Genomic DNA, 16,252 nt, shown 5'->3' with positions numbered 1-16,252 from the left:
CCAGGGCCATTCTACAAATCACAAAATAATGCAATGGAATATTAAGATATGGGAAGAGTTTTTGACTGACCTGCTAATACTGCTTATAAGCTTTTTTTCCCCCCTCATTTCTTTTCTGTGTGGTCAATGTTATGTGCAGATGTTTCTCCTTTCTTTCATGCAGCAGTCAGATGTCCATGACAAACCAGTGAGCACATGTGGTATCCAGCACCATCTAATGCTTCTTGATTAAATTTAGCCATTTTTGATTTTGTATATGTATATTGTTGAGACTACAACTTTGTGTGCCTGCTGTTGTTGATGAGACACTAATTTCTCTTCATAAATGCGCACATTTTTGGTTAAAGTACTTGAAAGGGTAGTATTACAGGTTACCTTTAAACTATAAGAAAGGTTATAGTCTTATCTTTTACCTTCAAGAAAGGGCAGAAAGTAGATCCTAGGAATTACAGGCCAGTCAGCTCAATCCCTGGTAATTTTCTTGAGAAAATTTATCAAGGAAACCCTTCTGGATAAGCTGGCTGAGGGCAACATCCTGAGGGACAGTGAGCACAGATTTGTCATGGGTAGGTCTTGCCTAACCAATCTCATCTCCTTCTATGTCCAGGTGACATATCACCTGGACAAGGGAGAAGAGATTGACATCATATATCTGGACTTTAAAAAAGCCTTTGATCTTGTGTCCCATGACCTCCTCATGGATAAATTGGCCAACTGCAGCCTCGGCTACACCACAGTCCGATGGCTGGAAAACTGGCTCCGAGGTCAGACCCAGAGAGTCGTGGTCGATGGCACTGAATCATTATGGTGCTCCATGACCAGTGGCATCCCCTAAGGCTCTGTCCTTGGACCAGTTCTCTTCAACACCTTTATCAGCGATGTGGACATTGGTGTCAGAAGCACACTGGCCAAGTTCACTGATGACACTAAACTTTGGGGCATAGCGTCCACACCTGAGGACAGGCTAGCGATTTAGGCTGACTTGGATAAACTTAGTAAGTGAGTGGAAACAAACCTGATGGTATTCAATACCGATAAATGTAAGGTACTCCACCTCAGTGGGGGGGCGGGTAAGAAACCTGCAGCATACTTATAGGCTTGGTAGTGCTACGCTTGCTTGCACCACTGTTGAAAGAAATGTGGGGGTCATGATTGACCACAAGACGAACATGAGCCACCAATGCGATGTCACAGCTGGTAAAGCAAACAAAACCCTGCCTTGCATCTATAGATGCTTCTCAAGTAAATCTCAGGATGTCATCGTCCCGCTGTACTCAGCTTCGGTGAGGCTGCAGCTGGAGTACTGCATCCAATTCTGGGCTCTGCAATTCAAGAAAGATGTTGAGAAGCTTGAGAGAGTCCAGAGGAGAGCCATGTGCATGATCAGAGGGCAAGAGAACAGGCCTTATGAAGAGAGGCTGAGATCCATGGGACTCTTCACCCTGGAAAAGCACAGACTCGGGGCGGGGGACAACCTGGTGGCTGCTTATAAGTAGATAAGGGGTGTGCATCAGGATCTGGGAGAACGTCTGTTCACCAGAGCGCCCCAAGGAAAAACAAGGACCAGTGGTCATAAACTCCCACAAGACTGTTTTAGGCTGGACATAAGAAAAAATTTCTTTATGGTCCAAACCCCCAAGACCTGGAATAGACTCCCTCCAGAAGTGATGCAGACACCTACTCTGGATTCATTCAAGAAATGTTTGGATGCTTATCTTGTTGGGATCCTTTGACCCTAGCTGACTTCCTACCCCTGGGGCAGGGGGCTGGACTTCATAGAAGTAGGGTTGGACGGGACCTTGTAGATCTTCAAGTCCGACCCCCTGCCTGGGCAGGAGGAAAACTGGGCTCAAGTGACCCCAGTCAGGTAGGCATTGAGCCGCTTCTTAAAGACCCCCAAGGTAGGAGCCAGCACCACTTCCCTTGGAAGTTGGTTCATGATCCTAGCTGCCCTGGCTGTGAAGCAGTTCTTACGGATGTCTAATCTAAACCTACTCTCCAACAACTTGTGGCCGTTATTCCTTGTTATTCCAGGGGGCGCTAGGGGAAACAAGGTCTCCCCCAAACCCTTCTGGTCCCCCCTAGTGAGTTTATAGACGGTCACCAGGTCCCCCCTCAGCCTTCTCTTGTGAAGGCTGAACAGGTTCAGGTCCCGTAGCCTCTCATTGTAGGGTCTGCCCTGCTGTCCCCAGATCATATGGGTGGCCCTCCTCTGGACCCTCTCAATGTTGTCCACATCCCTCCTGAAGTGGGGTGCCCAGAACTGGACACAGTACTCCAGCTGCGGCCTGACCAGTGTTTCATAGAGGGGGAGGATCACCTCCTTGGACCTACTTGAGATGCACCTGTGGATGCACGGTAGGGTCCAGTTAGCCCTGCCGACTGTGACCTTGCATTGTCGGCCCATGTAACATAGGAGCTTGCCGCAACGTGTTCATTTTGCAAGCACCTCAGCTAAGCCACCTACTCGGGACTTCTTGATCTAGCAGTGTTAGGATTTTTGGTGAGTCAAAAACATTTAAAATAAACACTCCAATTCTTCCATTTACAACATAACTGGATTGGTACAGGTCAGTCGCGTCTTACACGGGGGTTACGTTCTAGTCAGCACATAAGGTGAAAACCGTGTATTACTGTGCCAGCGATTTGACTAGCGGGGACTGCCTCTGCCTCCAAAACCTCCCGCCAGCGCCGCGGAGCCATGCTTAGAACTGTGCGGCAGCGGCGCAGCGCGGGGTGGTGGTGGGGATGGCTGCGTGCCGCCCAGCCACCACCACGCTGCAGCTGCTGCCTGGCGGCCGGCCACACAGCTCCAGGCACAGCTCCGTGGCAGCGGTGGGAGGTTTTGGAGGCAGAGGCAGTCACCACTGGCAGCGTGGTGGTGTCCGGTCCTCCAGGTAAGTGGCAGCGCCGCATGCAGACTCAAGCCCCGCCCCCCTCCCAGCCCGCATGTTGAATTTGCGCAAGTTAAATTCACATATGATGCAACTGACCTGTATTTTCAACAAGTCTTTACTTTGTTTTTGTAGGTGGCAGAAAATGGTCCCTCACTTATGCAGTAGATTCCTCCCCCCACCCCCGCTCCCCTAATACCCTTCTAAGTATGTTGAAGCAATCAAACATTTGGGGCACTAAATGAATCCCAGGCAGCAGTGTGGGTATTATGCAGATATGACTTGCACAGATCTGGTGAGCCTGTGAATTGATGTGAAGACAGTATATATGCACTAAACCTGTCACATGACACAAAGAAGAAACCCCAGAAGGAAGAAAAGTGTTTGAGGAATAGCAGATCAGCAATAAGTCAAAAGACAATAAGCTGTGCAACAAAGGAGCATGTGGTGTTTTAGGGGAGGAAACACTGGAGAAGAAAATTTCAGATCTGTGCTCTGTATTTTAATAAGTAAATAAGGAAGACAAAATAAGTAAAATATTGAAAATGCTTTTGCTTTCCCTTGTAAACAGGTGCATAGATCCAAGATGCTGTTTGATTTGGGAATGTAGACAATTTTTGGCTCTCTGATGCTATTGGAGCTTGAAGATTTGTTGCAAAGCTGGATGATTATTTCACAAGTCAGCTAAGGCTTTGGCAGTTTCATCTGTTGTGCATTGTTTGGTTTTTTTATTAGTTCCCTGTACGTGTCAGTTGCCTAGTTTCATTGTGCTGTTCAGTTATCTCTGTTAAACCTGCAACCTTGCAAGCATGCCCTCGCTCTTTTCTCCTGGAAGTCTGTTCACTTCAGCCTCAAATACAGATTTTACCTGATTTCCTTTAATATTAACATTCTTAATGAATGTATTACAAGTATTTAGAGTGGACTCTAATAAGACTTCTCATATATGTAAGGTCTAGAGTTGACATAAAGAGCTGTGCACAGTACTGAAGGGAACACAGTTTCTTCTCACTCGCTATAGGCTGTAACACTGTCCATCATTAGTTATTACAGCTGGTTCTGTTTGCATTTATTTAAAACAGGCTTAAGAACAAAAGTGACTTGCACTCTGTCTTTATGGTGCTGGGTAGTGCCTTACATGCAAAGCAGATGGCTAATTATTGATTGCAATCAATTACATGAAGATTCCTCTTGTACATATTCCAGTCAGTTCCTTTTCTGTTGCTGGAATTTCTTAGCCATAAACGTTCTGAATTTTTAAAAGCAACATTTCTTCAAAATATTATTCAAAATATAAAGAGAGAAACAGTGCTTACCTTTATTGAAAGTTTCAATTTCGATAGTTTTATTCCTATGCTTAATACATTTCATCATTTAGTCCCATGCGAACAGCATTCACGTTTTTATTAAGTGAATAGGGACGTACTTAAATTGTGGTGACACAAAGGGTTTTTCATGGCCCACTCCACTCGCAGACCAGATTTTGTGGACATTTCACAGCAGCCCTGCCCCTTGGAGCTAATTGGCAGAGAGGCCCCAACACAGGGATGAGGGGGAAGCCGCCATCTTGATTGCTGGCTGCCCTTCGTGCTGCCCTGCCTATTGGTGCTGATTGGCAGAGAAGCCCTGGCCGAGGGAGGAGAGACAAGGGGGCAGCCACTGTCTTGTCTGCTGCCCTTCATGCCCCGCACAGCTGGCACCTTCCCCCTCCCAGCCGCGAGGACCACTAGCTCCCACTGGGGAGCCAGCATTTTATTTTTATTAAGTAATTTTCTTGTTGATTTTGTGCATTTCACGGACAATTCCAGATTTCACAACGTCCACAGAATCTGCGAAAGCATGAGTTAAGTAGGTCCCTATAAATCAGCTGTAATGTGGTACATAATTATTAGTTCTTAGCCAAAATATGAAGATGCTATGGACATTGTACTCAAATATGTAGAAAACAAGGGTTCTAATTTGGAAAGTGGGAGGTTAGATTTACTAAAAAATTAACTTTCTTCTATGCTTCTCTGCACTTTGTAACAAGTGGCTGCACCAGTGGCCTCTTACTGCAGACAAAAGCAATATTGTACTGCTTTAAAAGGGAAGACGAACAGCTCCTTGGGAGCATGTATCAGTTGTTATGACATAACTTATGAGCTCCTATAGCAAATGGAGGTAACTAAACTGCTGTAACTTTAAGCTTGAATGAAACAGGGTTAAAGTTACAAGTGTGTTACTACACTTGTATGCTACAGGAGTATGTGAGTAACAGTTATGTTGTGACAACTTATAGTGGGTGATCACTAGATAGCACGGTCTTTATCCTCTGCTCATTCAAATATACATTATTCAAATCTATATCGAATTGCACAGTGTAGTACAAATTGGCTTTATAAAGCATGAAACATTGACATTAATTTACAACTATTGCTCTCACTGTTGGGCTTCAGATATAAATGGAATTCTGTGAAATGGGCTCAGGTGCTTGTGTTCAGCTTCTAAAAAATGTCATTCTTACTCTCAGATGGTTAAGTTAGAAACACTTGTTTCTGGTTAGTATAGTTCAAGGTTGGGCAAAGTGTGGTTTAAATGCAGTTCCTGAAAAAAGATTTCTTAGAATAAATAATAAACAAGAACAGAATAAAATCAATAATAGAAAATAATAAACAGAGAGAAAGAAAAATACTTTGAACAGCAATTTATTATTTGACCTGGGACTCAGTGTAGAACACTGACCCTTGTGCACATTCACCTCTAAGGCTTCTATCTCCCAGGTCTCAGCCATGTTGTGATTTTGGTTTGCAGCCAAAGGACTAGAAAATTTCACTGCCCTTGGCATAGTTCTGAGTAAGAGGGAAAAGTCAGTTGAATGGGAGAAGAGCAAACTTCCAATTGGCAGAAAGTTTTTTCTTTAGTGACTTGCTAACTTCTTGTGGGATGCTCCAGTGAAATTCCTTTCAATTATTTGCTTTGGTATTATAGTATCCTATATCTGTGTGTTTGACCAAATTCAGATTTGGTCTAAGCAAGTGCTGCTAAGGCTGAATTAGGTCCTTTATTTTTCCACTGATGTTTCGCAGTGCTAAGCTCAAATTAGAATGGACTATGTTTTGACTTTGTCCATCAACATTGTGATCTTGAGTTGTAACTAGAAATGCAACTGAAGCTGTCATCCAGTGTTGGGACAGAAAAGATGTCGCTGTTTAATATACGTGTGTGTGTGTGTGTGTCTACGCTTTGGATCAGGGTGTACACATAAAAGGTCTAGTCAGATACTTGATTAATTGGTTTGTGGCTCACAAGCCCAATAAATGCGAGTCAGTTTATCATTTTGGCCTGTATAGATCGCACTAAGACCTTCAGTGCATATGCCTAGGCAAGAGTATGGAGGAATGGAGGCTGCCCTAGACCTACCATCGCCCCTTTAGACCATTGAGACAGTCCGAAGGCCAGACTGAGTCCAGGTATTCAATGCCTCAATGGTTGTAGCTTCTGCCAGAAAGCAATAGATTAAAGCTGTTGCTGACTGCCCAACACCTCACCGAGAGCGCATTTCTGTCAGGGTGACATCCTTTAGCCTTTTTTCCAACAAAGGAATATGCACGAGGCAGTGAAGGCTAGGGTTTTGAGGCACCCTCGTAATCCCTTAAAATAATATAATGAAAATTATGTTTTAAAAGCCATTCATCTGAGAGGGTTTAATATAGTTGACACAAGTGGCTTAGATGAGTTAGTTCACACATGCAACATATCAGACCTTGCAGAAAAAGTGCATCTCAGTTGGTAAATGTATATTTGGAATGCGGAAGTAGATGGAGTTTATAGAAACCCTATCCTATGAAACAATGAAAAATAATTAGGTGAAACATGAGAGATTATAGGCACATCTCAGGGAGAAGAGTGAAAAATAGATATAAAGCATCAAATTATATAAACAAGCACTTTACGCAGCCTGTTCTTTTATTTGCACAAAATAGTCAAGCCTACTGATTCAAAGCTACCAGTGTTCCCTTAAAAGAAATTTTTGGTTGTACCACATTAGGAGAGTTCCTTCCATCTTAGATATATTTGGTCTATTACTGAAATAATTTTGTAGCCTTAGTAGAAACTGTGAAACACCCTAATAGGTGCTTCACTTTAAATGCCTCTTGCTCGATTCCATTTGTTGCATTAAAAAATGTTCTGTCATGTTTATAGACTGAGACAGAATTGCCACGTTTTCCCCACTTGTGGTTCAAGCAGAGTTTTACAAGCTCAGGAAGCCCAAATGACACGATAGAGATGTAATGTCACAGCAGAAAAAGAGGTGAAATAAAAAGCAGAAATCATATACGATGATTATAATAACTCTGACTGCGAAATGGGCCAGTCTGTGCACAACTTCACTGTTTATAACAGTGCTAAAGAACACTTGCATTGGTGGATGGCAGGAAGTATAAGTCGGGAACTGCAGGTCAGTTCACCCCAGGATCCAGCAGCATCCCTGGAATTCATGACTGAGTTTGTCAGGACAAACTAATGAGAAGTTTATGAAGGGAAACCCCAATTTCATTCATGTTAAGTAGTTTTTTAGCTCATGCAAGGTTACACTGTTAATATAATGTAGGATGCAGTGAATACAGAATTTGTTTCTACACCAACTAGGTTAATTAGTGTTTGTTGTGTGTGGAGCTCCTATCATTATTGGCATCCCATTGCTAAGACATTCCAGTGACACAGAGTTCCTTGCTCCAAAGGGTTTACAATCCAAATAATTCAGCAGAAAGAAATGCTAGTGTTTCTGGCAGAGGAATTCACTATATAGTGACAGATAAAAGTAAAGTATAAAAATATGCAAATGTTATACTTTCGTAATAAACTTTGTAGATGCATTACACTGTATCTTGAACTTGTTCATGCATTGTGTGTCGAAGAACTTTACATCAATAGGTAACTGACTGTATATAGGTTTATATACAACAAGCAGTGAAGTGGAAGGCATTTTCCATTATGAGAGTTGAAGCACAGTCAGAGAGGGAGTGAAAGAAAGGAGACTTATATAAATGAAGAATGGAACAGAACAACTGAAAAGGCACCTGTAGTGCCTAGCTGAAAAGGAAGAAGGTGTAAGAGGAAAGAAGGGGGTAAAAGAATAGTGAGAAATGATACATATGAGATAAGGTGGAGATTATCTTAACATCTTAATATTTCTTCATATGTAAGAGAAAGCCAAGCTTGCTACTGTACCTAAAGAAATGTTGAAAATTAGGATTTGAGAAGGACGTGGGAGGGAAGGTGCACTAACTAAAGGAAGAGAAGCACAGAGGAGAATTTCAGCAGAGGTGGAAGAAACACAACAAGGTTGAAGAAAGTGATGATGTGTGATGTCAAAATATAGATTCAAGGCAAGAGAAGAGAGAGCCCCGGGAGGGGCTGTCTGTACTAGCAGAGATCGGTGTGACAAGTAGGCAGAGGAGCCAGAGGAGGCTTGCTGCACCGACAGAGGCAGGAGCATCAGAGGAACAGGAGAGCCAAAGGAGGCTCTCTGCACCAACAAAGGTTGGAGCGTAAGGGGGACAAGAGAGCCAGAGGAGGCTTTGTCTCCTGGCGGGATTGGCCGTGAGCAGCAAAAGAGGCTGCAGAGCAGGATGGCAGGAGGCTGGGCGCTGGTATCTAATATAGAAGGTGGCCATCCACTTCAGAAAGTACCGCAGGACATCGGAAGCGGAATGCCTCAGACAGCGTCAGAGGAGAGTAGTACCACATACCATGCTCAGTAGGGTGAGGGGAGAAATTACCTGGGATGAGGGGCTGCCGTCAACCCTGGCCAGACGACAGGTCAGCCCTAGTGAGATCCTAGGGGTAAAATGATGCCCTCTTATCATAGCAGTAGGGCTGCAGGGAGGAAACTGGATGGGTCCTTCCTGACTTATAGTTTGTTTTGGAATTTTGTTTTCCCCCTTTTGGAGGGGCTGAGAGAGAGGGTGAGGCGATGCAGGCAAGACAGCTCTGCACCACCTTTCTTTTCCTTTTCCTTTGATCGGTGGTTAAATTTAAAGTCCCGGGTCTGATACTGCTTTAGTGCAGGCAGAGGCCCTGCTGAAGCCAAATGGCTAAGTGATTGAGTTATCCCAGGAGGAAGTGCTTAAGGCGTAATAAGGCTACGAAGATTGTTGAGCTCAAGAAACACAGCATCATTGGGGTTTGGCTGAGAAGATCCGATGACCTGTCAAAAGGTTGGCGCAAGGTTGGGGTGTAGGGGAGGTGGAGCCCCACGGACGGCTGCCTGGCAGACTCCCCACCGAAGAGGACCCCTGGGTGGTTTGCCCCCCCCACTGGAAGAACGTTCAAAGTTGTGGCAGGCAAGTCTGGGGGAGGCCACCCGGGTGATAAATATCTACCACTAGGCTTACAGGAGACCACAGGATGTCCGCTGCTGGCCGGCCAGACCAAGGCTGCGCGCAACAGACTGTTCAAAGCCAGGCGGGCACACAGAGAAACTGAAAAGAAATTGCAAGTGTCAAAAGGTACGTAATGGACATAAAGGGGTGTTTTGCCTGTTAGGAGTTGATATCAAGACCTTCATTAGAGCAATGTCATGTGGAAGTGCAGATGAAGAAATTTAACAAGCAAGAGTAAGGCTGTTTTTTCTTATTTCCTAGGGCCAGCCTGGCATGAATCCCATTAGTTCCAACATCTGAGACAATAGAGGTGGAAATCCCAGTCCCTTTGACTAAGAGGGCTAAGGAAGGGGAGAAAGGGACATGCCAGGATAGGCAACCGGGTTTTGTAAAAATAAATAAATATTTTCGTGTATATTTTAACATGAAAGCCATGGGGGGAGGGGGGTGTTCTGTGACTGGATGTTTTTTTCTGTATGCAAGTTGCCATTCTCATCTAAATCTGTATAGTCTGTGTGATTTTTCTACCACTGGTGTAATTGTGTGTACATATTGTGTGAAGAACCAACCTACAGGTAAGATGTTCATCATGTGAAACATGAACTGCATTAGGACTCGCAGCTGAGCAGCAAGGTTGTCAGCTTTTGACTTTGTACCTGTTACATATTTATGGCATACAAATAAAGTTTTGTTCTTTTTGTATATAGCATATACAGGCAAAACTGTTCCCCATTATCATTTCATGTTTAAAAAAGTGAATAAAACTGAATGTTGCATGTAGGTGATGACCTGACTCAAGCCTACATTAGATACTGACAGGCTAGAATATTAGGAGTTAATGCTTCAGCCAAGCTAATCTATGAAGCAGGTAATCATTGTTAGCCTGATTCAGGTGCAGTTCCAGAAAGAGCCCAGAATATTGTATAGCTATGAAGTATAAAGTCAAGTGTAACTTCTGACATCCAGAGCTGAATTTAGATTGCTTAAGTTCCAAAGCAGATTGTAAAAAGTGTACGCCTTAATTAGAATTGCTATCTGACATGTAAATGAAATAAGAGACCGCATGCCATATGTTGGTAGACACTGTCCATAGGTATCTGAAATAAAAACTGACAGAGAGAAATACCACTCTTTATCCAAATAAAGGAAGAATGGTGCAATAATTTGGTGTCGGGTGCACAAGAATGCTTAGGTATAGGGGAAAGATTGTGAGAAATAACCTCAGTATAATGCGGGCATTCTGAAACTTGTAACGTAAGGGCTATTATTTTCACATTATCTGCTAACACTACTGTGTACCTCTGGTGATGGGCCAAATGACACAATTTGACGCCACATGTCAGACCTGAGGGAGAAGTTTAAACAGTCAACAGAATGCCATTAGATGCTAGCATTTGTTTTGTGCAAAATGTGTCTTTTTGGTGAACTAGGCTTTGAATGTATTTTTCAGTGATTGCTCAGTAATGCTTTCAGGGTAATCGCCAGGCTTCTCTACCACCCAGTTCCAGATCCGTAATTTGCCAGTTTGGATGTTCCCTTCAGATTATTTTTTTTTTCTAACTTGTGACACGCACACTTAAAAATGTCACCCAAGTCTAGCAACTAGGACAATGGTGCCAATCTTATCATTTTTAATTGTAAATCTTGTGATACCTGTTCTTTCTCCTAATACTTTTTAGCATTGCCATTTATGTGATTCTAATGACTGGCTTTTTTTGCCCTTTTTTTTTTTTTTAAATGAAAATGACTAGACTTTTTTTGTTGTGGAGAAAAGCTGGAAACATGAATCTGAAAGGCTCAAAGCACCAATAACAAAGAAAACGAATAAAACATTAGAGAACATGTTTTTTGGAAACGAAAATCATGTTACTCACCTAGGGCCTTGAGGCTGATTTAAAGGGTGCATGAATGGTGGCTACTGCTGTCCTGGTCATCGCCCGAGCTGCTGCTGCCCAGGGTGCAAAAATTACTTGTTATGCCTGTGATAAAAACTCGTGACATTGGGGCCTTCCTCTTAATTGTCTAGTTCAGTTGGGGGGGCAGTCTTTTTAGTAGGTGTGCTGCAAGGTGAGCCCTGTACCCTGCTTGATTTGTTGCTCTGCTTTCTGCTCCCTGCTCTGTCTGTCTGTGTTCTTTGCTCTCTCGCCAGTCTGCCATGTGCTACACTCAGAGACTACCTGTACCAGTTCTGGCATGTGTGCCGCAGGTTGTGTTTGGCATTAACTGGTCATGGATACGATTTCCTTGTAGTGCAGACAGCTGAGAAACTCTCGATGGATTTCTTCATGCAGACTGTACCAGGAAAGCAGAATTTGGTTCCTCCTCTGTGAGAGCATTACCTCAATCAGTTGGAGGTAATGAGGCTCTATAATGAGGCAAAACTGAAAAAAAAAATTTTTTTAACAGAAGCAACTTAATTTGGTGATGGCTTTCTGTCTTCTTTTTGAAGTGTTTGAACAATAACTCTCATCATAAGATAGCTTCCCCTACTTGCTTGTGCTACGAAATCATAATCTAATGTATTTTCAAAATCTTTTTGTCTCTATAGAACTGTGTATGAATATTATGGCTGGGATTGGGTTGGTGAAGATGAAGAGTTGACAAGGCATACCTTTGTTTAAATGCAAATGCCTCCTCACAGTGAGCACGGTTGGCAAGGGAAATTATTTTAAACAAATGAAAGTTTAAATAGATATTTGTTTAAATCTGATAAATTATTTTGCCAGTGTATAATACCCCTTTCAACTAAAACATAATCCAGTTGGGGATTTATTTTTAAATTGGCAATCAGAAATGAGAGACATTCAAGGTATCCCTTCAAAGTAGTCAGTGGGAGAAAGTAAAAAAAAAAATCCTATTATTTTTTTAATGCCATTAGGCCATGTAACTGCCATGCACCACTTTGAAAAATCCCATGATATATTCTTCTAGATATTTGTCTGCTGTGTTGTTAAATCTGGTAGGGTTAGGAAATCTAGAATACAACCAGTTTAACTGCATAGCCCACAAATCCATGCAAATCCAAATGTTATGAGAATTCTGCTAGTGAGAGGAAAGACCCTCCTGATCTAATCTGTTTAATTTCTTTAAACTAAAAATGCTTCTTAGGCAGACATGTGTCTATCTCTTTTGTGGGTCTAAAAATTTCTATTGGCAAAGCACCAAATCAGTAGGTTTTGGAGGAGTTTTTCCCCGTGATTAGAACCATACAATTCCGTTACTTTTGCCCAAGAATACATTTCCCCTTATCTAATGTCAGTTAATAGCCGTCAGTCTGTGGAACTTCCAATACCCGCGCAGTCGATTGTGCCTGAGATATAAATACTGTTCTTTGTGAATTGCCAAGGTGAATCAGGTGGTATTAGTTCGAATTCTAATTTGGAAACTGGCAAAATTTCAAGTCATTGCTTCTTTTAAAGATCCTGTAGTAGTTAAATCTGGGGGAAGAGAGGTTGTATTCTTTTGGTGTGAGGTATTCATGTATTTTGTTCATGCACCAGCAGAGCACCTATTGTAAAGCAGCAAATCTGCCGTGTGCCCCCTTAGGGCTCGGATAATTAGCATTGCGCCTTTGGTTGTCTTTAGACACAAATATGAGCAACAGGGCACTTTGGGAGCCTATGCTGACAGAGGAAATAACTAATTTGTTAAATCATCATCTTTAGCAGCAGGAAGGAATGAAGAGGCAGCTCTCCACTTTCCAGTGGACTTTCCCTTCCCATCTTTTATTCTTCCTTCTGGCATCTTGAAAACTATTAGGTCATATTTATAATGGCATTGTAAAAATCCTTGAAGCTGATTTATTTGGATGTCTTGTCCTGAAACACAGTGGTTCTCTGGATGCCTGATTTTTGAACGAAGACATCACAATCTAGTCATGTGTTGACAATGTGTACGAAGTCCCAAGTGCACTTAACTACATAGCATAAATAAATGCATGTCCTGTAGTCCTGCTATGTGTTCTGTGCTTCTTATGGCCATTAAAATGGATATCTGGGCTTCTAGGAACTCAGAGTGTTGTGTCTGTGTGCTCTTATTTTTTACGTGATCACTTACAGTTCTTTGGTTACCATTGCTCTGCTTTTATTCATTTTTGTTCTGAAGTTCATATTATTTCCATATGCTTTTTTCAGTTCTCAGGATGGCTTACGTGATTCTCCCCTCAGCTCCATCTCCAGCAGTGACTATGAGAGTGTTTCTGTCACTACATGTAGTCTCTCCAGCATATACGCTCTGAGGTAATATTCATCTCACTTCATTGGTGTATTGGGTGATGGTCAATAGAAATTTTTCATTGAATAAGAATCAAGTGACAGCAACACTTCCGATTATCCTTTCTTGGAATGTTAATGCACATTTCGTTTTACAGGCCGGTTTCTGCCTATGCAGTCATTGCGAGAGCCTAACTCTTCATGGGTTATTTTCATCAGATGTATGTCAGCAAACACTTAGGACTGGCACTGATCTTGTTTGTCAATATGTTCATTCAATGTTCCTAAACAGACACTTTTAGCTCTTAATATAACTAACTCTTAATATGAATTTTAAAGAGAGAGTTATATTCACTTGATACAGTGAAACTTGGCTACAGAAGGAGAATATCACTAAGAAATAATGAATGTCTATACATTACTATGTCTTAGCTTTCCAGATGGCATAGTTATTCCATCTGTTTTTTGCTGCCTTTTGATTTAATAGTAAAATCGAGGAATCTCAGAACTAAGAATAATGTCTTTATTTTTTGTTGTTATTTCTTGGACTAAAAATTTATTGGGACTGCTGTCTTGTGTTCTCATCATTTAAGCTTATATGAGGGAGGCAAATGTTTGCAATTTAATTTTGCCAAGATAAATTAGTAAGTACTATAAGGGGAATACATTTTAAGGCAAAAATTTTTATTAGAGCAGAACAGAAACTTCCCTTGGTTTTTTTCTTGTGTTCACAGATATGTCATTGCTGTATTGTATTGCATTTGGACAGATGTTGAAGTTTTATTCAAGATGTCTCCAGAATTATGATAATTGTACTCTTCTTGTGCTTCTCTGTGTTTCTTGTCACCTCTGTGTCTTTCAGCTGTTTATTTGTATTCCACGCTCCCTTACCTTGACCAAGGTTCAGGAATTCAAGATTTTATATAAAAGTTTGGGGAGGCAGCAATGAGGGGGTGGGGAGGAAGGAAGGGAGGGGTCCTTCTCTGAAAAAAGTGTCAGAGGAAGCACCATGCCTAAATAAAAAGTCTCTGGGTGTACCCATCTTAAGACTCAAGTATTGATGATTTCCACACTTCACACTGACAAGTGATGACATTTTAGGCAACCATTAAACTTTCCTCATGGGTTACACTATTCCTGCACATATGTGCTCGCCCTGCCTGCTCCCTCTTCCTTCTTCTTGCATGAATATTAATCAGTAGTCCTAAAACATTATAGGGAAGCCTACATTACCTCCTCTCTACTGAATTTCTGATCCTTAAGCCTGGCCATGAGGAGATCCTGCACGTCTGACAGAATTGTACAAAACCTTTCTAATTTTTTTTTACATCCTTGATTTTCTACATAAATGTATTTTTCCTAAATTCTAACGTTTCACCATTCCCTTGCCTTAGTTCACATCTCTCTGTTTCTTTATGGAAAAAGTTAAATCTAAATGGTCTACTGGTATCTGTCCCTTTTCTCTTTTTGATAAATGAAACTTAGAATCATAGAAAAATAGGGCGGGAAGGGACGTCAGGTCATTTACTCCAACCCTGCTCAAAGCAGGACCATCCCCCACTAGATCATCCCAGCCAATGCTTTGTCTATCCAGGTCTTAAAAACCTCCAAGGATGGGATTCCACAACCTCTCTGGCTAACCTGTTCCAGTGCTTCACCACCCTCCTAGTGAGAAAATTCCTCCTATTATCTAACCTAAACTTCCGTTGCTGCAACTTGAGACCATTGCTCCTTGTTCTGTCATCTGCCACCACTGAAAACAGTCCAGCTCCATCCTCTTTGAACCCCCCTTCAGGTAGCTGAAGGCTGCTATTAAATCCCCCCTCAGTCTTCTCTTGTCTAGACTAAATAAGCCCATCCACAGACCCAGTCACGTTTCCAAATGGTTGTATTTTTCTATTTCTGCTAAATGTAATACATAAAATCAGAGAAAGTATGTTCTTGGCATGCTAATTGCAAAAAGAACAATGTCAGATCCTTCAAGTGTTCACCAGATGTTGCAGGAGTCTTAAGGACAAGTATGGTGTGTCTGGATGAGCACATGTGTGTGGCTTGTGGCACTTCAAACCTCTTTTTGGTGCCACAAACTGCATGTGGCAAATGTGCAACTGTGTGCTGCACTGCAAATTTGATACTGGAATGTCCTGATATGGGAAAAAAACTGCCAAGAAACCCACCCCAAAAGAGGCACAGTGCATGCAGCAACAGTGGGTGCCCCCAGAAATGGAGCCTGGCTTTCCAGAGCCATGCTTTGCCTGCCGGCCAGGCTCCATGCAGCCAGACTGGTGCCTCTGCTGCCCTGGGAGGCCCCTAGGAACCCGGTAGGGCATGACCTGGGGCACAAAGCGGCAGCAGAAAAGTTTGCTGCTGCTTTTTGTGCCTTTGGAAATGCACGTTTCTGTATGTGGGGATGCGCCTGCACTGCTTTTCAATTAAAACAGCCTCTGTTGCATACCATACTTGCTGCCCTTGTATGCCAGTATTTTATACACCACTTCATTAAAACATCTTAAAGTTCAAGTAAATCAGGTCTACAACTTTTTCCACTCTGTTTTGTGTTGTTTCTTCAGAATTTGTTAGATGTTTGGAATTATATATGTGAATCTGTGCTGCTTTTTAATAATTGCAGCACTGTAAAATTTGTTGCTAAATCACTGGATTTGTCATTTAGCAAAGAAGCATTCTTCTGCTCCACAGCCAATCAGTGTCACCACAGGTCAACCCTTTATGTCAAGGTCCTGATGCAGCAAAACGCCTTCAGGCTCCAACGTTGTGCTTTATG

The 16,252-nt window shown here is 42.3% G+C and overlaps 1 protein-coding gene across 5 annotated transcripts in view; it reads left to right on the top strand.

Annotated features, from left to right (window-relative positions):
- Window positions 1-16,252, top strand: part of ZFYVE28 (zinc finger FYVE-type containing 28) — a 289,590-nt gene that overhangs the window by 223,534 nt on the left and 49,804 nt on the right. For 4 of the 5 annotated variants that reach the window (XM_006263292.4, XM_059721512.1, XM_014607707.3 and 1 more), the window contains one exon: window positions 13,393-13,497. In XM_006263292.4, coding sequence (XP_006263354.2) covers window positions 13,393-13,497 — 105 coding nt within the window. Of the gene's footprint in view, window positions 1-13,392; window positions 13,498-14,204; window positions 14,421-16,252 lie in introns of those variants that run through there. The other variant, XM_059721513.1, reaches the window with a different exon arrangement.

The sequence above is a fragment of the Alligator mississippiensis genome, chromosome 2, assembly GCF_030867095.1.
Source record: "Alligator mississippiensis isolate rAllMis1 chromosome 2, rAllMis1, whole genome shotgun sequence".
In the NCBI taxonomy this organism is placed as follows: Eukaryota; Metazoa; Chordata; order Crocodylia; family Alligatoridae; genus Alligator; species Alligator mississippiensis.
The sequence above is the reverse complement of the archived record's forward strand: the minus strand, read 5'-3'. Positions and strand labels throughout refer to the sequence as shown.